The sequence below is a fragment of the Hemicordylus capensis genome, chromosome 6 (genome assembly GCF_027244095.1).
Source record: "Hemicordylus capensis ecotype Gifberg chromosome 6, rHemCap1.1.pri, whole genome shotgun sequence".
Taxonomy (NCBI): Eukaryota; Metazoa; Chordata; class Lepidosauria; order Squamata; family Cordylidae; genus Hemicordylus; species Hemicordylus capensis.
In genome coordinates this window covers 17,606,841-17,622,546 of record NC_069662.1, presented here as the reverse complement: position 1 = coordinate 17,622,546, position 15,706 = coordinate 17,606,841, and the positions used below count along the sequence as shown (strand labels likewise).

The following is a 15,706-nucleotide window of genomic DNA, read 5'->3' as shown; positions in this document are numbered from 1 at the left end:
AATCCAGATATGGACTGTGGAATGGAATGAGCTAACCAGGCAGCAATGATACCCATGACGACGATTACAAAAAGCAGGCATTCTCAGGCTTAGATCTCAAAATGCTGGACTACAACTCCCAGAGTCCCACATGTCTGGGGGTGATGGGAGTTGTAGTCCAACAACATTCGGGGATCTAAGGCTGACAGCCCCGACATAAAGCTCCATCAATAACTACAACTCTTGTTGAGGTAGGCCAAGAGTATGACCCTTCCAAAGAGTACAAAGGAGACCGCAAGACACAGTCACCTGGCTGATCCAAGACTGGGAGCAGGAACCTTATGAGTTGAGGGCGGCTGTGCTTGGTGGGGCCGTCTACACCATCATCCTGCTTCTCCCGGTAACCAACCAGACACTTCTATGAAGCACACAAAGGCAGGGCACGAAAGCAACCTTGGCTCTCCCGAGGCTGATGAACTACAGTTCCCAGTTGCAATTTATTGTGACTGGGAACGAGGGGAATAGTTCAGCAACAGCTGGAAAGCCAAGGCTGCCTACCTCTGTCCTAGTGGTATAAGAGTGTCTGCCCATTCATGTTTTCCACACCAGGAATATGACTTGCCCCACAATCAGTGTGACAGCTAGGCCATGGTGGGCAGCTTTGGGAGGGCTTGGAGAATGCCACTAGCAATAACCAGCATGGTTCACAGTTTGGGGGGGAGGCAGCCATGGAAGTTAAACATTTAACCTAACCAAGCACTTCAGTGCACATAGGACCCAGAAGGGACATCCTTTGGGGTCAAGGATTAGTATAACCAAGTCCAGAGCTGGGATTCTCGGGAAAACAGGAGGCAAATTAAGACTTCCAGAACCTGGGAGCACTGCAGCTCTGAGCAATTAGCACAGCAGGCTAAGGGGCTTGTAGGTTTCCTGGGAGGAAAAGCAGAGGCCGGTAGCTACGTACTCTTTGCTCTAGCAATGCCCGGCGGATGGACACCCGCTGCTCCAGCTCCTTGATTTCACGTTCGTGCTGCGCCTCGGTGTGGATCTTGATTTTGCTCTGGTAGGCATTCAGCAGCTCCAGCTCCTGCTGCAGCTGCATCCGGAGGACCTGGTACTCGGCTTCCTGCGTCTCGTCCAGCCGCAGCTGGGAGGGAGACAAAGAAAGATGTGAGGGCGGCAGCAGAGCCACAGAGCCGACTCTGCAGACGAGGGCAGCCGTTGAGAGAGAGAAATTTTGCAGCTGCTTCTGAAGCAGGACTTTCTGCGGAGACTCTCCTTTAACCCCTAACCCAAAAGGTTCTCCACCTGGGGTCCCCAGATGATGCTGGACCCTTCATCCCCAGCTACAGTGGCCTTTGGCGGGGGACCCAAGGTCAAGAACCCCTGACCCAGACTATAACCCACCCACCCCGGTGGGATCCTGCTAGGGAATGCTATCTCTAAGGCAGTCTCATCTACTCTGCCTTGACCATGTACCAACAAACTCCAGTCTAGCAGGGCTCCCTGGTTGACAACAGGTGCAGAACAGGAAGAAATTCAGCTCATCCCCAAGTAAAGGAAAGCTACGCCTGTTGGGTATCTGCCAATGTGTGAAAGGCATGAGAGATCTGCCGGGATGCGGGGAAAGGCTTGCCTTGGTACAGTATAATAGACAGCATGCTGGACTTCGCTCTGGGAGGCAAGAGATGAATTCCACCCCCAGGCACAGCCATTCCCCAGTAGGTAGCCCTAAACAAATGGGTCTCTGTCAAAATAATAGTGACCATTGCCAGGGGGTGCTGTGAGAGCAAATGCAATCTGATGCATGAATCAGGGGACAAGCCCACCATAAACAACCCTGTTTAACAAGCAGTCTCTCTCCCTAAGGAACCCTGGGAACTGTAGTTCTATGAAAACGAGAAGGGGCTGGGGAGAGTCTCCAACAGAACATTTTCAACAGCCTCACCATATTACCATTTGCAGGATTTTTTTTATTTTTTATTTTATTTTGCAGGGGAAGCGTGACTGTTAAAAGTGATATAAAACCGAAACAAAACAATAGCGTAGAGAGGGCCCACTAGGGCTGCTAGTAAGCCCCCTAGTAAGGGCTGTGTTAATTGGGCATCTAGGCAACCCAAATGCTGTGCCCTCTACAAAACTGCATGGATTAAGCACATTTGCCTGGAATTGCTCCTTTTGCATCCTATTCTTGACTGGAACAGGAAAGGAGTAAATTTAGGAAGAATGTACACAGCCTAGCCTTTGGAACGAGTGGTGAAGAAATGGACTGGCTTCTCTCCCCGCCACCAGAGGGGGGTGGGGGTGCAAAAACAGTGGGGTACCTACGGCCTGAGTGGAGAGCATTTCATTGATGCTGTGGTCATACTGTTCAGCCAGGATGGCCAGCTTGCGGGTCTGCTCATCCTTCAGGCGCTTGAGGATTCCCTTGTGTTCGCTTTTCGGGGTGGTCTCCAGGAGATGGTTGCGAAGGGCCTTGTACTGCCGCGTCTGGATCTTGCAGGTGTCCTGGAACTGCTTTTTAATTTGCAGTTCCTTGGACTGGGGAAGCGGGAGGAGGAGGAGGAGGAAGAAAAAGAAGAAGAAAAGCCGGGGACAAGAGGAAAAACAAAAATAGGACAGCCCATGGGACCAAAAGGAGGGAGGGAAAGAATGAAGAACAAAAAAAGCAGGGAGAAGAAAGAGAGAGAGACAGGAGCATGTGTTAGACAAACAACTCCCACCAGCGGGATTTTGGTGGGGGGACTCTATACCTTAATTATTCTATAGTGCCCTCTTGAGACTACTAACACCTAGGTTTCCTACACAAGGAACAGTTTAACAACTCAAAATCATGGTATCTGAAACATCCTGCCTTGAGCGCCAGCAAAAAGGCAGGCCTGAAGCTCAGTGGAAGAGGACAGGCTTCACCTGCAGAAGGTCCCAGGTTCAATTCCCGGCACCTCCAGGCAAGGGCCAAGAGAGATCCTTGTCTGGAGAGCCAATGCCAGTCAGCATAGGCAATACTGAGCTAGATGGACCAGTAATTCAGAATAAGGCAGGTTCATACCATGGAAGGAACATGGGATATAAGTGTAATTCAATATAATAAAGGTCTGATGGTGGCTCATTTTTTAAACAGAGCCATGTTACGAATTAAGAAATGGCAGAAGAGCCAGCAAAAGTGACTCTACCTGTATCCTGGCTTGTGCTGGGAGGAGCCTGGGCAAGGGACCTTTGAATTCCCTCCTCTTCCCAGTGTGAGCAGCAGGATCTGTATTCAGGTTCTCCCCTTATGCACCAGTACTTGCTGCTCCCCATATGTACAGGTGCCTGCTCCACACAGCTTGTGGGTTCATGTCCAGCACAGCAGCTGAGATACTTAAGAGGAATTTTTTTTAATTAGTGAAGCTTCCATTGCTATTCATCTGGGGTGGGGAGGAAGGGAGCCCCTTGCCTGAGGTCTTGGTGGTGCACAATGTGTGTGTCTGTACATATGTCCCAAGGATTAGTAGCTATGGCTGTGGGCCAAGTGGAATCTCTGGCACACCAATATCCTCCCTTTAATTATGAAAAGGCACAAATGTGCCCACTGGACCAGATGAGGCTCACTACTCAGCCAGAATTGTAAGTTTTTAGTTGAAATACTGGATACACATTTAAAAAAATAAAATAAGAAAATTTACCTGTATGACAATCATAGGTTATCTGAGACATTCTGGTCACCCATCCCCACTATCCTTCCCAACATTTGTTTTGCTGATCTTTCACCCTTCACTCTTTGGGGGCTTATATCTGAAACTCTCCCTCAGGATGTCTTCCTGATATGGGGACGGATAGCTAGCTGAATGATAGAAGGCTCAGTGTTACATAAGAAAGGATTTGCTGGATCAGTCCCAAGGCCCTTCTGTTCTAGTATCCAGTTTCCCCAGCGGCCCACCAGATGGCTCTGAGAAGCCCACAAAGCAGGAGATGAAGGCTTGCCCTCTCTCCTGCTGTTGCTCCTCTGCAACTAGTATTCAGAGGCACCTTCTCTCTGAGTCTGAAGGTAGCCTCTAGCCATCCAGTAGCCACTGATAGACCTGTCCTCCACGAATTTGTCTAAGCCCTGTTTAAAGCCATCCAGGCTGGTGGCCATCACCTTGGCAGCAAATATGTGCTATGTTTACAAGTACTTCTTTTTGTTTGCCCTGGCACTCAGTTTCATAGGATGACCCTTGGTTTTAGTGTTGTGGTAGAAGGAAAGATCTCTCTCTATCCACTCTTTCCAGACCACGCATGATTTTATAAACCTCTATAACGTCTCCCTTTTGCTGCTTAGTTAATCGGCTCCCCTCTTGGTTACTCTTCACCTCCTCATCTAAACAAAATGCAGGTTCTTTAAGAGACACACTTGGGGAGAGGCAGCAGTGTCTGGGATGTACCGCCAACATTTAGAGTTCAAACTGGTGTCACTGGTAGCGTACCAAAACCAAGATCAATTTCTATTTCTGCAAGATCTCCTGGTGGGTCTAAAAAGTATCTGACACAAAATTAATACTAAAGCCCCATGTGAAAGGAATAAACAACGTTTAAGAAAAAGGCTGTGAGCTGCTCTGAACCCAAGGGACGGAGTGAGATATAAATCAAAAACGTAGAGGACATACATTATACAGACACAGTAAAAGGGCACACTTGTTCCATCTCAAGGAAGAAACCTCAGCTTCCTAGCAGGGCTATCAGAACGTTTATGGTCCTGACAGTCAGGGAGGAAGGTTGCACCACTCAGGTTGAAAGATTAACAGAAGGGCTCTTTGGGGATTGAGCCCATAGTCTAGCAGAGGACCTCTACAGCAAGAGGCTTGGCATTATCTGGAGAAAACATTCACTCCCTCGTCCTTACCATGGCTAGCCCACGGAGGCAGCTAGCCCCAGAAAGTCTGAGGGAGGGGATTTTAGCCAGATGATGGGGCAGAAGGTCCACCCACCTGCTGACTACTGCAAATCATTTTAGATGCTGCAAAGGTTACTTTTTGGCTCATGTCAGTAGCACGTGCATTCTTCTGTGTTTCCCAGATGTCTGGAGAGGAAGGGCTGGGGCCCAAGGCATTCTGGGTGTTCGAAAGAGAAAAGCCATATACAGCACTTCAATTTATATGGGGCAAAATCCAATGGGAAGGATTTCAGTGTAAGCCTCATACAAATGAGCCTTTGGCTTCTCAACTGCTGTTTTGTTTCAAATGCTGCCTGCACAAGAGAATTTCCAGGTTGACAGTGCCCCACGAGACAAAACTGCCTCCCAGGCCAAGGCCCTTAATGACACCCAAAATCCACTGCCTGAGGCAGCCACCAAAATCCATCCATCCATTAATCAAAATCCATCTTTTTCATGAGAAACACCATTGCTCAACTCTTTCCCATGCTCTTTGGAAAAGGCCTATTTTTAAACACTTTACCCAGAGGTCAGCTACCATGCTAACTGGGTCCCAAATTGCTGGGCAGCTAGTGTGACCACTGAGCTAATCCTGTTGGATTCAGAGGGCATGTGTGTGTGTGGAGTCCAAGTCTCTAGTCCTTAGTGTTGCAGAGATACTTCTTAAAATATGTCTAAAGGACCAGAAAGAGGGCCACACATAATTTTACAGATTCCAATTCCCCAATTTCAGTTTGCCTATGATTTTTTTTACAATTTAAACCACTGTGAATGCAGAGTTAGGAGTTCAACACCAGTGAGGAAGTACAGCAACACTGGAGGTGGAGAAAGCAGATACATCAACATAGCAGTTCATACGATCCGAATTAGAGTAGTCTCCTACCCTAATTCGGGCACTGGCCTAATTTGGGCATTTTGCTGTTATGTGTTAGATAAAGCCAAGGTCGGAGAAGGGAGCTGGATTGTCTGTCAAGCCCCAGCTGGGTAGGACAGGGTGTTTGGTTTTTTGCCTAACTCATTCCATAGGTGGGGACGGAATCTGGGTAGGGCACATTTGTCCTACCAAGCTGGGGTTTGACAGATGACCAATCTGTCCACAATCTCTCCACCTCCTACTTTGTTTTTATCTAACACCCAATCCCCAAACAGATGGGAACCCAGCTCCCAAATTATGGAAGAAGGCTTCTTCTGCCCTAGTTCTGATTGTGTAAACGGCCCCAACAACTCCTCCAATTAGGGGTCGAGAAATTTACAAAGCTTTTTTACTCCTATGAAATTGGAGAGGTTTCATCATTTAGAGAGAGGAAAAACATACGCAGAAGGCATTTGGGGGGTGATAGGGTGTGTGAAAACAGACTCCTAGCCCAGCTCCTAAGCTTAAAGTGCCACATTTTATTAAAAATGTAAGAGAGAAAGAAAGAAACTGAACTCAAAACTCACAATGCAGAGGTGGTAAATTGTGGTGCACAGGTTTTTTTTATTAACTGTTTTTCTTCTTCAAAATTTTACATGCATCCACAACAGGGAAGGGAGAAATAAATAAAACCACAAATGAACACTTCCCCACATAATACTGGAGAAATAAATTAAAAATATTTAAGAGAGGAATGAGGAAAAAACAAGGGTAGGAAAAAATCACAGTTCAAACAAAAAAGAGGGGGATACAAGTACAGTAATTAAAATGGACAAAACAAAGGTTTCAGAATTAATGAAAAGAAATTTGGCTTTAAAAAGTTAGAGGAATGCTAAAAAATAAACCAATGGATAAAGCAAAACTGGAATAAAGAGACCACAGATGAACCAAAAAAGGGAGAAATGCAGGTGCATAATGCACAAATGGAACCAGAAACACAGCAAACAAGTACTTTGTGAGCTGAAGGATAACCTCAGATCAGTTAAAAAAACAGATGTGGGAACACGATCAGATTATTAAAAGCTACAAAAAATATCTAGAAATGCAAATACCAAATAGGAACTATTTAAAAATAAGCCAATAGACCAGAAATGTAAGCATGCCCACCAAGGCGTTTACATCATCTTGAGTTAGTGGGGGTGGAATATGAAATGTCCTAGAAATGTCTGTGCCCACCTGCTTGGAATGAGGGCCACTAAAACAAATGGGCTTTACTCTCAGAAAGCCAAAAGGGGCAATATTCAAACCTTATCCAATTTTGGCAAAAAAGAAGAAGTTGGCTTTTTCTTGAGTGCCAATTTGACTTGGTCACAAGCAAGACAGGGAAAAAACTGAAATTATCTACAACTGTACAAAAGCTAGCAGCAGAGATATATGCACATTGAAATCCCGTAGTGTTCTGGTGCTTACCTGGTTAGGAAGGTAACACAGGCAAACATTTTGTTAGCCGGGCTGATCATGGTCATGGGGGAACGTGAGCGCTTTCCCTCTCATTCGAGGGGTGGGCACCTGACCCAGGGGTGAGATGGCCACCGAGCAGCAAATTGCTTGCCGCGATCTTGCAGCTGCCATTTCAGCGCAAGTCGCAGGTGGCTAGGGATGTAGGCCCTGGAATTGCCATTGTAAACCCAACCAAATGGATTCCTGGGCCAAATGCAGAACCTAGGCAGTGGCTGCAAGGTAAAGTGGACGGGAAAGAGAGAGGAGGAAGTTATCACTTGGGAGTCAAGGGGGGGGGCATCCAGGTTCTGGGGAGGGGAGGAGATTGTGGCGGGCGCAGCTGGGCTCCTGGGAAGGAGAGGGCTCAGGGCACTGCACTGCCTAGAACTGTTCTTTTGCATTGCAAAGCTGTGTAGAACAGAGGTCTAAATTCTGACTTCCTTCTATATAAAATAAGGTTAGTCTACAGTCTGGAAAACTCTGCTGCCTCTCTGCTTGGAGGAATGTTGGATGGACAACCAACTTCCCTAGAGAGCTAAAAGTCTACATGTGCCAGGGGAGGGCAAACCTGCCCCCCCCCAGCTGCTGAACTACAACTCCCATCATCCCTCACTATTGGCCACTGTGGCCGAGGATGATGGGAGCTGGAGGGCCAAGTTTGCCCACCTCAGCACATGCCCATCCCTGCAGAGAGATTAGACTAGGAAGGCATCTTAGTTTATAACCTTTTTTCCTCTTTCATTAACATGGTAACCAGCTACATGCGGGGTTTTAGACTGTGGCCCTCCTGCAGATGTTGGCTGATAACTCCCATGGTCTTTGGAGGACCAGAGTTTGAGACCTCTGGTCTATAAGAAGCAAACCAGTTAAAAGTCTAGCCATCATTTCAGCATCTCAGCCTGTGGTACTTGGATCGCTCTCATTTTCAGTCACATTGTGGAGTGGGCAACTAGTGGGCCCACTGTGCTTAAGTGGGAAAAGCAAGAACACCCTAGTAACAGTAAGCTGTATCTCTTTTGTGTATTTCTCCCTTTTTCAGTTTTTTTTTTAAATTTCACATTAGCTCCCCTTCTCCCTCCCCACAAAAAACTGTTTTATATAAAACTTACCCCTCAAATCACAAACATACACAAACACATACTTAAAAGTCAGCCTGAAATAAATACATTCAAGTCAAAACCAAAATAAAAAATAATTAAAAAAAATTAAAAAATGAAGTGAAGGGGATGTTACAAATAGAGTGGGAAATGATAAATATATATATTTATAAAATGGTAGAAATATATATATATATAAACGGCGAAAGAATCACCTAAAATTAGTTAAACCCTCAGGAGCTGGGAAGAGTCTGATTTCTTGAAACATGTACACCCCTTCGCTTCATAAACTTCCATATCAATTGAAGTGAGGTTCAGTAGTTGTGAAGGGTGGGCAGGCAGGGGCAGTGACACAATGCATGTATTTAAACAGGATTTAGGTACTGAATGTTTTAAAGAGATGGCAATGAATGGAAAGCCCCATATGGTCTGGTGATGACTGTACATTAAACCCTAATGCCCTCTAGCTTTTCTGGGACTTGCTATGCTGAGAAAGACAGAACACATCTCCTTTGGAGGACACCACACACTCCATGGTCCAGAGTACAAGTTAAGACAGAAAGAACAGCTGGATTCTTTTTTTTTTAAGGGGGGGCTCACTGAACAAGTGCATGTGGGAGCAGAATGCCTTGTAACCCCGAGGCCCCTGACCACACACCACTCTTTTCATTGGGGCCCATGGACTTGGGCTGGTCAACTTAAAACCTACAAGCATGCTAATGCACATGCATCTCCCCCTGTTCCGGGTTTAAGGGGTTAGGATCCCAGCGGCTCCAGCCATCTCCCAGCATCTCCCACTTTCCCCCAGCCAGGAGAATTAGTTTGGGCACACAAAGCAGTCCATCCCACCCAATCCGCCAGCTCAGAAGGGCGTCAGGTGATTCTTTCCTCGTTAGGATAATGAACACACAACAACGCCCCACCCTGGCCCCAATATGTAAACAGACAGGGAGCTGGCACAAATTCTTGTCATCTCCCTGCCCCCAAACCCCTTTGTCTCATGCAGGCCCTGCCCCAGATGGAAGCTCAGCGCTCGCTTTTATTAAGACACCAACTTTTGTCCCTCTGTTGCCCCAATATCACATATTAGTTGGCGGAAAACGGTTTTCAGAGTAGGACCAGGATGCCAGAGTTCCCACTGGAACTGCCAAAACAAAGTCTATTTCACCATGTCAGAAGAGGTTGTGGCGAGCAAGATCACGTCAGCCCCTCTGAGGAAACACAGGGCGGCTCATCTCCAGGGTCTCCGGACAGGCTGGGTCGCCTGCCCACGGCTTCTTCTGCTAACCCGCCTTACCAACCCCATGGAATGGCCTCTCGACCTGGCTGCTCGCTCCAGCAGGCGGGGAATGCGGCTGTGCCTCTCCTCCCGCAAGACATGCAGCCCCTTGAGACAGCGAAGGGCTCTTGGAGGCAGCTGAGCACAGATCACCTCAGCGAGGACCCTGTTGAGGCTGCAGATGGGCTTGGCGAGCAGGGCGGCGGCCTTACGGTGCCAGGGGAGCGGGGGCTGGTGCTGGCGGGACAGGACAGGGATGCGGCTGCGGAAGCCCCCTTTGTTTGTTTTGGGGAAGAGCCGGAAGAGCCCCCGCTCACTGACCAGCCCCAGGCGCTGAAGGATGCGGAAAGCTGGCCGCGGAAGACGCAGAAGGGCCAGGAGCCAAAAACGTCGGGCACGGCGAGGGAGTCCCCTCACGCTGTGCCTTGCTATGGCCCCCAAGAGGTAGAGGGGCAGGAAAAGCCAGGGGGAAGCTAACAGGTAGGAGGCCAGGAGGATGACGGGGACATAAAGGCGCCCCCTACTGGCGCTCAGCCCCACCACCCCCACCACCCCCACCATCTTGGCCAGAAGCAGGAAAGAGGCTCCAGAGAGGAGGAAGACAGAGTGCAGCAGGGTGTATGTGACCCCCAGACCCACCAGGGCTCCCTCGAGGGCCAGGAGGATATCCTGAAACCCTCCACCTTGGGCCCACAGAGCAGCCAAGAGCAGCAGGAGAGTCGGGGCGCAAGGATAGGCAGAGACCAGCAGTGCTAAGGCCACGCAGAGAGCGTGAGGTAAAATGGCTGCCATCGGAGGCGGGACAGAGCGGGACTTATTGCTGGGCTGTTGGCTGTAGGGGTCTTCAGGGACTGGGCAGCCATCACCTGGGTCTCGCAAAGCCCCCTCCTCTATGATAGGGGGCAAAGAATGAGGATATAAGTGATCCTCATATCGGAATGGCTCTAGCTTATCAGCCTCTTGCCCGTCCGGCTTCGACACATCTGCACGCGCCCGGGTCGGAGACAGAACCCCAGATCCCTCTCCATAGGGGTCCCGAAGTTCCTTGGAGCACAGGCTCAATTCTAGCTCCACAGCTTCCTCTCCATAGAGCGCTTGCTGTCTTGAGCCACTGAAATCTAGACCCTGGCCTCCTTCACCATCGGGACCCTGGACTTCAAGAGCTTCCTGCCCATCTGGAATTAAACCTGCCAAGCGCCAGTCTGACGCTGCACTGTTAGAAAACCTGGATTCAGACACAAAAGCCTCCATGCCCTGCTCACCCTGGCTTAAGCCTCCCTTTTGCAACCAGTCTTGGAAAAGCACCTCATCATACTCCGCTTCCAGCTCTAGATCCTCCTCCTCCTCCTCCTCCTCCTCCTCCTCCTCCTCTCCGTAATAGTCTAGCTCTGCATCTTGAATCTCAATGTCATGCGTACAGACAGGGCATTTTATTCCCGAGTCTAGAACATCAACGTCACCCCGAAGCAACTCCAGAACCTCTCCGATAGGCTTGCGTCGACCAAGATCGTGACAGGGGATGCCCAGTTCCAGAACAGCAGACTCCTGTCCTTCTGGGTCTAGAGGCCCAGGGCACACACTTTCCGACTCCACATCTGCAAGACGTTGCCGACCCCCCGTTGCGCAGTCGCAGAGGCTGGGCCCACCCATGCACTCCTGCCCAGACTCTAGACCTCCAGCCTCAGCTCTGTCCACTTCTACAGCCCCTGGGGGGCCCTGCCCTGGCTCCAGAACCCCCGCATCCTGCCCTTCGGGGCACCACTGGCAGCAAGGGGGCCCGACGTAGGGAACACCTACTTTGAGGCTCTTGGGCTGCTGCCGGACCTCCATGGCGTGTTTCTGGCGCAGTTCCTGCTCGCGGCGCTTGTTGTACTCCAGCTGGTTCGAGAGCTCCGTCTGGTGCTGCAGGCGGGTGAGCTCCGTGCGGGTGCGCTGGACGGTGTGCAGGTGCCGGAATTCCAGCTCTTGGGTGGACTCGTGCTGACGCAGCAGCATGGCACACTCAAGATCCTTCTGTGTCTGCTTTTTGTTCAGCTCCTGGGGAAGCAAGAAGGGAAAGGGTGTCAGACACAGGAGCCCCACAAAGGCCTGCTTCTCCAGGGCCTCAAAGCTCTTAAAGGGCCCAGAGTCCTTTCGTTGGGACATTCAAATGCCTCCAATGGAAATATAGGAGGACCTCGATATTTGCGGGGGTTCTGTTCCGCAGTTGTAACGTGGATATGGAAACCGTGAATATTGAGGTGTTCAAGTCAATGTGTTTGCGGGGCTTAAGTTCCCACCCGGCCGAAAATCAGCTGATTTTTTTGGGGGGGGATGTGGGAGTGAGCTCCTTACTGTGCTTTGCTACTCCCCCCACCCCACCCCAAGTCACACTGTGACCCCAGAATGTCCCAAAATCACTGGTTTGTTTTTAAAGATGGGAGCCATTTTGTGGCTCCAACGAACAAAATGGCCTCTGCGGTCATTTCCAGCCACCTCCAACCCCTGGATACGCAAGGTCAATGTGTTGTGTGCCCCCCCCCCAGCCTCCTGACATATGCTAAAATCAGATGTCTTCCCCCTCCCCAACCACAGATATGCAAATCCACAGATAATGAGGTCCTCCTGTATTCATCCCTCCATGGGCCCGAGGACAGACACATTCTCACTGGCCAAATTCTTGTCCTACAGGCCAGTACTGTATGCACACCAAGATATCTATGCAAGCATGGAATGTTGACAACAGTGTCTGCACAGATATAGCACCATCTGCACATGGTGCTTTACAAAGTACAAGAGGACAGGTCCCTGCCCCAGAGGGCTTGCAATAGAAAAATCCAGTACAGATTTTTCTGACTGCCAAAAAAAAAACCAAAAACCAAAACAAAACAAAACAAAACAGAGCAAGGGAAAAAATAGGCTTTTATTTCAGCTCCATGTCCTTAACCTTAGTTACGCTAAGGTATTGGGACTAAGGGGCTGTCCCAAATTATTTGGAACAAATCATTTTTGTTCCTGAGAAACAGCTTTTTCTTCTAAAAAGAAGGGAGCAGTTTCTAGCCCTTAAGGAGGAGAAGGAAAGATTTTGGATAATGTTAGTTGCCTGAAGCCAAGTAAACATGGGTGGGCAGACAGGATTTCCAAACACTGTGGCCCACTTTTAGTGTCCAGCACAGCCTTCCTGCTCCATTACTAGAAGAAAGAGTTAGGAGAACTTAAGCAAGGTAGGGAAATATAAACAACTTCTTACAAATACAATTATTACAATTAGGGCATACTTTATTGTATTTTGTACTGACATTTTTTGTAGTCTTTCTAAATTTTGAATTTTAAAAAATTCTTGAAAATGTATTAGGGCATACTTTATGAAGGTTGGTAAATCCAAGGTTTTGCTTGGATTAAATATTACCTCCTCATTAAATTAAATGATGGATTAATTAAAGGATTAAATATTACCTCATCACAGTGAGTACTGTCTAAATGCTGAGCAGACAGAGCCCTGCTGACACTCTGTTTCAAGGCTTAAGGCCAGCAGCCCCCACGGTGTGACTCCAGTTCTCGCACTGGTCTCATCTTGCACTCCTTCATTTCTGTCCCCACCCCATATCCGCTTATTGCTCCCAGAGGGTGAACCCAGACAGCCACTCCCAGCACTGCTTCTCCTGGGGCAACACTGTCCCCACAGAGCCCCCCAAGAGGGAAGTACGCAAATCCCAGCCTGCTCCACACTTTGGCCCCTCAGGACTGGCTGCCCAACCATATCCTACAACTTGCTCTCACATCCGGCCTCCCGCCCAGCCCTCCTCCCTGCACACACCCGCGTCCGGTCATCGATCCCCACCTCCCGCAGCAGGTCCTGGTCCAGGTTGTGGCGCGCCAGGAGCATCTTGCGTTTGTACTGGCGACACTGCAGCTCAAAGTACTGCCGCTGGCGGCGCAAGAGGTTGGCCTCTTCCTCGGCCTGGTAGTGCTGCATGTTCTCTTTCTGTCTCAGCAGCCATTCCTGCTTCTCCCGCTTGGGTGTGCTCTGGTTCTCCTGCAGCTCCTGAGAGAGCAACGAGGTGGAGAGGTTAGTCGCGCAAAGCTGCACACCAGGAAGGGTGGAGAGAGAGCAACGCACCCGCGCCCCACACCCGCATCTAGGGCTGGGAGAGGATCTACCAGAAAATGAAATTTTTCAGGGTATAAGCTGGTGGCTGTTTGGATTCAGAGGTAACACCCAGATGCAGGGCTCTGGGGAAACACCTGCAAAATGGCACATGGTCACACTCCTGCTAAGAGTTGGTTGCGTTTTAGCTTGTTCTAGTTCTTCTTCTGTTCTCATTAAAGGAGACAGGAAGGAGTGCAGACACTTTTGGAAGTCAAGTCCTTTCCAAACCTTTCCCAGAGCCTCTGTCCACTAGAGAGAATTACCACTTCCTCTCTGGGAAACCACTCTATGGCACTTACTTCCTGTTTAGGAAGAGGGGGCAAGTTGTGGTTTGCAAAGGATTATGGGGAAAGTCAACCTAACAGAATTCTGGAATGTTCCCCAACACAGGGTTCCACTTCACTTGATCCTTCTATGGTTATTTTAGGGTTGGGGTGAGGGGCAGAAATGGGGCACGATATTCCCCTACTTCAAATATATATATTTAACTGGCATTTCCATAAAGACTGCATGAATTACACACAAGACAGTTGCTTCTGAAAAGTCCCCTTAAGGGCTTTTAAGTCACTGCAAGAGCAGGCAGGTTCACTACAAACCGAAAAGAAAGATGACCAGGGAAAGAGACGGCAAAGAATGAGCACGGCCACTTTCCTATGCTATGGCCAGCACACCCCTCATTCCCTTCTAAGATGATCCTTCGCCATAAGGGGAGTCTGGATGAACATAAATGGAGAGGAATGGGAGGTGGGGTGGGAGAAGAACTTTGCAGAAGAAGGGTGTCTAGCTGGCGTTTGCCGATATCTAGTCTTAAGGGCTCTCCGTGGGGTGCTCCCCTTAGCAGCAGGTACCTCTTTGAGCTGTTCCTTGCGCAGTTTATACTGGCGCTTCTGGGATTCCAGCAAATTGCCCAATTCCTTCTTCTGCTGGCCCAAGATATGCTGTTGAAATTTCTTCTCCTCAGCCAGGGCTGCCTTTGCCTGTAGAAGGAAAAGGTCCAACAAGCAGGGGAAGAGATGAAGGCCAAACATAGGCAGGGATGTATGTGAACGCTGCAATTGCATGCAAACACACTTCACTGCATCCCCGTGCCATTCATTCAAATTACAGCAAGTGAGAGGAAGGGTTTTCTGGAGCAACACTGAGACAACGCAAAGACCTGCCAAAGGGGGTCTGTCTGGCTTGCCTTCTAGCAGGCAGCTATGGCCTCTTCTCCAGCAGGCATATTCTGATGTTGCCTTTCAAAATGGGCTTCTGCTATTATTTTTATAATGATTACGGTTTTTACTCTTTTAGTTTTTATTTTAAAGGCAAACATTTTGGATTGGGGCTTTGTTTCAGTCACTGCATTATGGCTGCTGCCTGGACTATAACTCTGCAGAACGGTATAGACCGAAATACTAAAAGTAAATAAAAAGAGGAAGGTGTAGTTACTGGTCCGCCCCCAACAGGTGAACATCTCCCTCCCTGGCTGAACGAGCTCCGCCTTCCCCCCCACGGGCCCTCCTCCTGTGATCTGTGGATCCCCTGGTTATCCAGCCACAGCCCAGCCCCGATCCAAAAAGGGACCAATCCCTGTTCACCTCCTTCTCGAAAATGGCCTGGTGTTTCTTGGCCAGTTTCTCAGCCTCAGCGGAGAAGTTGCTGCGATGGGCCTCGAGCTCCTTGTCAAGCCGCAGCTGGTGTTCGTCCAGCTCTGCCCGGAGTTTGTTCTCCAGTGCCAGCAGCTGCTTCTGGTGCTGGCGCCGCATCCGCTTGTAGCCACTCATCTGGTCCCGCAGCGCTGAATCTTGCTCATGCTCCTGGATCTGGCGAGTCACCTAGTCAGGGTGGAAGGAAAAGAGGGGCGGCGGGGAGAGGAACCTCCCATTTAATAACCAGTCCGTGAGACACAAGTGTCATTGCTCACACAAGCCTGATTCAGACATGATGCTGTACGAGTACATTTGCATTCGGGTTTGTGTGAATGACTTGTACCCGG

The 15,706-nt window shown here is 49.2% G+C and overlaps 1 protein-coding gene across 3 annotated transcripts in view; it reads right to left on the bottom strand.

Moving 5' to 3' along the window:
- The window catches only part of TAOK2 (TAO kinase 2), a 44,972-nt gene that overhangs the window by 4,678 nt on the left and 24,588 nt on the right, over window positions 1-15,706 (bottom strand). For 2 of the 3 annotated variants that reach the window (XM_053263781.1, XM_053263780.1), the window contains exons 14-17: window positions 15,309-15,545; window positions 14,577-14,705; window positions 13,420-13,623; window positions 6,328-11,636 (exon numbers count right to left, since the gene is read on the bottom strand). In XM_053263781.1, coding sequence (XP_053119756.1) covers window positions 9,552-11,636; window positions 13,420-13,623; window positions 14,577-14,705; window positions 15,309-15,545 — 2,655 coding nt within the window. In that variant the 3' untranslated portion in view covers window positions 6,328-9,551. Of the gene's footprint in view, window positions 1-943; window positions 1,127-2,307; window positions 2,521-6,327; window positions 11,637-13,419; window positions 13,624-14,576; window positions 14,706-15,308; window positions 15,546-15,706 lie in introns of those variants that run through there. The other variant, XM_053263782.1, reaches the window with a different exon arrangement.